At 41.7% G+C, this 6,055-nt stretch overlaps 1 protein-coding gene across 1 annotated transcript in view; it reads left to right on the plus strand.

Moving 5' to 3' along the window:
- Positions 1 to 4,012, plus strand: part of MEOX1 (mesenchyme homeobox 1) — a 27,822-nt gene extending 23,810 nt beyond the window's left edge. Inside the window, exons 2-3 of the mRNA XM_006020930.1 lie at positions 2,375 to 2,547; positions 3,890 to 4,012. Coding sequence (XP_006020992.1) covers positions 2,375 to 2,547; positions 3,890 to 4,012 — 296 coding nt within the window. The remainder of the gene's footprint in view (positions 1 to 2,374; positions 2,548 to 3,889) is intronic.
- The last annotated feature ends 2,043 nt before the right edge of the window (positions 4,013 to 6,055 follow it).

The raw sequence follows: 6,055 nt of genomic DNA on the forward strand, positions 1-6,055 counted from the left end.
TACTAAATGATGAAAATATTTATATAAGACAGAGTTGGAAGTTGGCTAAAGAACAAAGTAGAGCCCCGCAGGGAAGGTAGTGCTGCAAAACCCAAAATTCAGCATAGTCCAGACATTCTGAGCAGTTTGGCAAGATGCACATTGCCTTCCCATTGTCTTTTACACTCCTCTGCTTCATCTTCAAATCTCAAATGTCCAAAGTTGCTCTTTCCAACGAAGTAACCAAATGCTCCAAACTGCAAATCAGGAGTGCAGAGGTCTTCATTTCAGTCAGCAAAGGAATCAATGGACAATGGCATTATTAATCAATTACAGACATATATATATATATATATATATATTAAGCTAGCTTTCATGTGCCAACAAAAATCTTCAATTCCATTAAAACTCAGAACTCATTTTTGAGTTCAGGCACTTGGAAACATGCCTCCATCATGAAGGCATAAGCTTTGGCTTTGTTCTCTGAAGTAGGGGAGTTCTGTCCCTACACTGCTTGGAAACGTCCAATAACCATTGCTTTACAAGCTGTCCATTTACCTGAGGCTGCAGCACCATTAGAATTTTTAAAATTGTTGCTTGGATGGCAATTCTCTGGACCAGAGTTAAAAGGCAAGCTTTGGAAATATGTCCTTCCTAGGGCTATTTTGCCACCAACTACACCATCCACAAAAAGAGAGTTAAGGAAAGCATGAAATAAAGTTAAGTGCCTAAATAACAGAGATGGCCATGAAGTTACTGATGCCAGCATATTTTATGTTTTCACTCCAATGAGATTTTTTCTGTGGTTAGGTTTAAGTTCTAAACACATTTCCAGGGTATCTGCAGGCACCAGAGTGGAGTGGGCTGTGTATTATAAACCCTTATCATAACCATGCACTAAGCTCAAGGCAACTGATTTTTCAGTGCTCATTGTTAACTCATCCTCTTTTCTTCTTCATATTCCAAAACCAGATCCAATTGTTCTGTGTGACTTCCACATCCACACTGAGGTTGGCTCTTCAGAGTTTGAAAGACATCTGGAAGTTCCAGCTATTACAGAATGTGGTGGCCCACCGTCTAACAGGGTGGATCACTGGGAGCACATAACTCCAGTGCCAGAGTCTGCACTGGCTCAATGGCTTTCTGGGAGCAATCCAAGGTCTTGGTATCAAACCATATAGCCTTACAGCCTGAGCACTATATACCAGGGGTGGGGGGTGGGACTGCCTTGCCCCTTATGCCCCATTGCAATCCCCAAGAGCAACCTGCAAGTATCATCAATGCACCAAGTTTGCTTGGAAAAAGCACATTGGAGGTCATTTTTGATACTCATGCCTTAGCTCTAGTACTCTCCCCTTTGAGACCCACTAAACCTGAGCCTAGACATTTATTGGAAGCACTGTAAGACCTTCCTTCTTGGGCAGGCATTTATCAGGCAAGGCTTAGCTGGGATACTATTTTGGTGTTTTTTCCTACATAGTGGGCACATCTACATGAGACACTAACAGTGCAGTAACCTAATAATACTGCACAGTAGCGCATCACAGAACAAACAGTGCTAATACACTACTGCATAGTATTAATAGGCTATTGTGCAGTCATGTCACTTAAAAGGCATTCACCAGTGCTACTACACAGTAACTCCAGTTACTGTGCATTTATTTCGTACTTGATTTGTTTTAGTACTTGATTTAGTACCCAGTTTGTTTTAATCAACTACTGGCTTTGATATATTACTTTGTTTCTCCTGTTTTGTTCTCTTCACTTGTTTTAGAAAAGAGCAAAATAACTTATACATGCTTCCTTGAGCTTTGTATATATATTTGGGGGGGGGGGGGGAGTGCAGCATATAAATCTAATAAATAAATAAATAGCCCTAGATATTTGCAAAATGACTTTCACTACTCTCACATGGACCAGCAGAGGTCACCATACACCTCATTAAGAGCATAGGCTTTGAGACTAAAGTCTAAGGCACCACAGAAGACAGTTAGGTGCAAATGCAGATATATAAAAATATGCAAATGAAAGGGAGTGACAAGTAGTGCTTGATGGAGACATGCATAAGTGCCTAGGATTCTTTCACACGTCTTTGAAGGGCTTTTCAGTCCTAACCTATAACTCATTGTCCTTCTAGTCCTTGTTTCCACAGCCTCTGCTACTGAACCCCTTATCTTCACATGCAGCCCACCGCTATGGTGTCCCACTTCTTTGCCTGTTGAACTAGAAACTGACACTAATGTCAAGTTGTGCGACTGTTGTCATGAAGAGGGCTAGAATGAATCCATTATACTCACTTCCACTTGTGACTTAAAGCAAGATTTAGTTCTTTAACCATATAGCTGGGTAAGCTGCCATGAATACAGTTCACACAAAATATGCATTTGCCTCTTAGAAAACCAGGACTCTGGTAGCAAGCCAGAAGCCAGCAGCAAAGCACGGAAGGAGAGGACAGCTTTCACCAAGGAGCAGCTGCGGGAATTAGAAGCAGAATTTGCTCACCATAACTATTTGACAAGGCTCAGGAGATATGAGATAGCAGTGAACCTGGACCTCACTGAGAGACAGGTACTTCCTGAATCCCTGCCTCTTCAACTGTGATTTTACAGAGTTATGTCTGCCTACACAAGAAGGTGAATCATATATATCCATGTGACACCAATTTCTACCTTTGCAAGTGTGCATAAATATATGCACATACCCTAAAAATGTTGTAACATATATGGCAACTGTATTTTAACTATGACATAACCAAGAAACTCATTTTTGGTATTTGGTTAACTTCGTTTATTTTCATGTAAGCTGCAGAAAACGTATTAATAGATGACTAGCACCCAGAGCCTTGACACATCTTAATTATTTCTCAACATTCACTGGCACACACCAACAGGCTCATAACTGAAGGAGGATCTGGTGATACTTTTCAGACTTTGATGAGCATGACTGAGCTGAAACAATCCTCTGAAGTTCCCAAATCCTGTAGAATCCCAGGAAGCTTCCTGGCTCAGTAATAATGGGCACGGGCATGAGAGGGCATTAGATTCTTATTTGACAAGGTGTCCTCCTTATGGCTAGGGACAGAAATTACACAGAAACTGGTGTAAGTGATAGGAAACTGGTTCAAATCTGTAACACAACATAAGTTCAGGGCACATAAACCACTTTCAAAATGGCTGAAAGTGGTTTAAGATAAAACTGGATGTATATAATGGATATATATCAGACTTAACAGATTTAGGTTAATTAGTTTATTGAACTTCTGTCCCAGATCCCCTCCAGAATCAAGTTAACTTACAGTCCCCCAGCATCCCAGGATGCTTTGCACATCCCCCACAAAACCCTACTCTCACAGGGTGGGTGGGCTAGCGTTGGCCCAAGCTGTCTGCTCCAGCTGAGCAGGGAGGCATGCTCTAGCACCACCCGGCTTTTGGTCTGGGCCACTGCAGGCATGTGGCTGCATTTCTGGAATAAAAAATGAATGTCTGTTCACTTGTTTAGTGGTTCAATCGACACAGCTTAGACTAACCTGAAGAGATTGAATTGATGCAGCCTCGGGCTTTTGACTGTCTGTACTTAGCCTATAGGTTAGAAAGATGTTGAGCAATCACTTGAGAGGATAAGAGTGTAGAGAATTAAGGAGGTCAGCATGCTTTCATCCTTATGGTGTGCTCTTAACAAGGGGCCTTACATCAGAGCTTAATATATGTCCAATAAAGGAATCAATCAAGTGAAGAAAAAGAATTATAGAACTTTAAAGAATTGATTTTGTTGGAATGAGACACCTAAACACCTATAAAAATCTGGCCTTTTGTGCTTAGCCGATGCAGAGAAAGGCCCATTAGAAATATGATGCCCAGACAGATATAGAGGTAAGGGAACTGATCATCAATTCTTTCCCTTTCTAATTCAGGTTAAAGTGTGGTTTCAAAACCGAAGAATGAAGTGGAAGCGTGTTAAAGGTGGGCAGCCAGTGTCCCCACATGAGCATGACCCAGAAGACATGGACTCTGCTGCCTCCCCAAGCTCTGAGTAGTCCCTCTGCAGCAGTAGTCCACTGACTATGGGAAGGACTATTGATCAGAACATTGATGCCATACAGTTCAGAAGCAGCTGCATGTTCAGACACCCCTCCTTGTCCTCTTGCCGTTCTAAGGACTGTCATGTCTCGCCACTCAGAGGTGACTGTGCAAGGCCCAGGGGAGTGATAAGAGAAAGGTCTGGCTTTGATTTTTGTCTGAATGAACCAAGATGTCCAGCACTGTCTGAACAATGCCAGTGTATATACAATGCTAACTAAAACCACTGAATATGAAGTAGAAATAAGGCTGCCTAAAGCTGGCTTTCTAAGAACGTGGCTGTAAACCCTCAGAAAATGCATGTTTCAAGGCAGCATTTTAAGATCAAGCAAACTAGTTATACAGCTTCCCATTTTATAATCTTTAAAAAAAGTGTAGCCCCAACTTATATACAGGCCTGTGCCTGCTATTTGTGGAAGAGATCATGTCCAGAAAGACATGGATTTCCATTAGAGAGCTAAGATGACAGGTACTTTGCTAATTCCAAAAGTTTGTTTAATTACTCTTACTGGATACCGTTAAAGTTCCTTGAGCATGTCAAGAATCATCACTCTTCTGGACCAGAAGGTGAACTGTGTTTTGGTATATCTTCTAAAAGAAAGCTGTTCCTTTCTGTTGTGTTACTCATAGTTGCCTGTGGACCTCCTCTCGGTATTTACCTCTGTGTCCTTGGTTAGAGCTCAGGACTGTTTGGGCAAACAGGAACAGTGTCCTGTGAAATGACTTAGTTGAATTAATTTGTTTTATTTTCTTGTTTCTTTTCCTTTTTGGTGAAAGAACTTTCTTCAAATAAGCATGCGTGTGTGTCTGTGTGTGTGAATTATGTATAAATGTGTGTCCATAATGCTGTGTGTTGTGTGGATAAATATTTACTATATATGCATTCCTTCTCAATAGCTGAGCTGATCAAATTAGTGATTCATTATCTGAACAATTTAGTCATTTTTTCTACCTGGAAACTTTCTGTGAAGAGCTTGATTTTTGTGAATTGATTCGCCATTTGCAGCTGTTTGGATAGCTGATGCAAACAGATTTTTGCCTATGAATTGTTTGCATACTGTTCATTTTTAACTGTTTGTAGTTTGTGATTGGCTGTCCATGCCACATGAAATTGGTTTTTGATCCCCTGATGGGATGACAGACTTTTTAAAAAAGGAGACTAGTGAACAGTAAATGAAGGAAAGGAGGCATTTAATAACTAATTCTCTTATGTGTGTACATCCATTTCAGTGTTGAAATATAGGTGCTAGTGTGAAGAGCAACACTTCAAAACATCAGTGTAACAAAACACAGACACACACAGGTGGGGGCATCATTATCATCAGTCATTCTCATATCATGGGACTGCCACGAACGATAACTAGGGCTGTTTAGCTCAGTGGAGGCAATACATTATCTAGGAGATTTCTGCAAGATCTTTTGATAGAAGGTGAAAGAGCGACAACAGAAAGGAATTGTGCCAACTTACAAAAGTGCATTTGCACCTTGGGGAGACTAATGTATGAAGCTATCCTAAGATAAAAAAAGAAGTGTATACAGGCAAATTAGTTCTACCACAGGATAAACTGGCCAAGGTCAACCTTTACCCACAAGTTGACCTCATGGTAAACCCTTGCCAGCTAAGAGTTTTAACTTGAGACTTCTCATGTAGATTAGTTACCCCAAGATTTAAAAAAAAAAAAAAAAGTTTTGTAGCAGTCCAGGAAATCTAAGTCTTGTAAACAGAAACAGTAAGGACTTAGTTTGTGTGAGGCATGGGCGACTAATGCCTCCTGAGTCACGGGGGGCACTTACCCCCCCGCCCCCAACTGGACAGTCAGCAACCTAGAGGGGTCCCCCAGCAGCCAATCCCACAGGCTGGGGGGGTCCCCCCCACAGCCAATCCTGCCTACCCGCAACTGGCAGTGGTGTGCCGCTGGCACTTCTGGGACACTGGGACAGGGGGTACACCAGCGTTCTCAGGGCATGTACGTGAACCCCCTACGCATTGCCGCTGGTGT

Source organism: Alligator sinensis, unplaced genomic scaffold, assembly GCF_000455745.1.
Source record: "Alligator sinensis unplaced genomic scaffold, ASM45574v1 scaffold161_1, whole genome shotgun sequence".
In the NCBI taxonomy this organism is placed as follows: domain Eukaryota; kingdom Metazoa; phylum Chordata; order Crocodylia; family Alligatoridae; genus Alligator; species Alligator sinensis.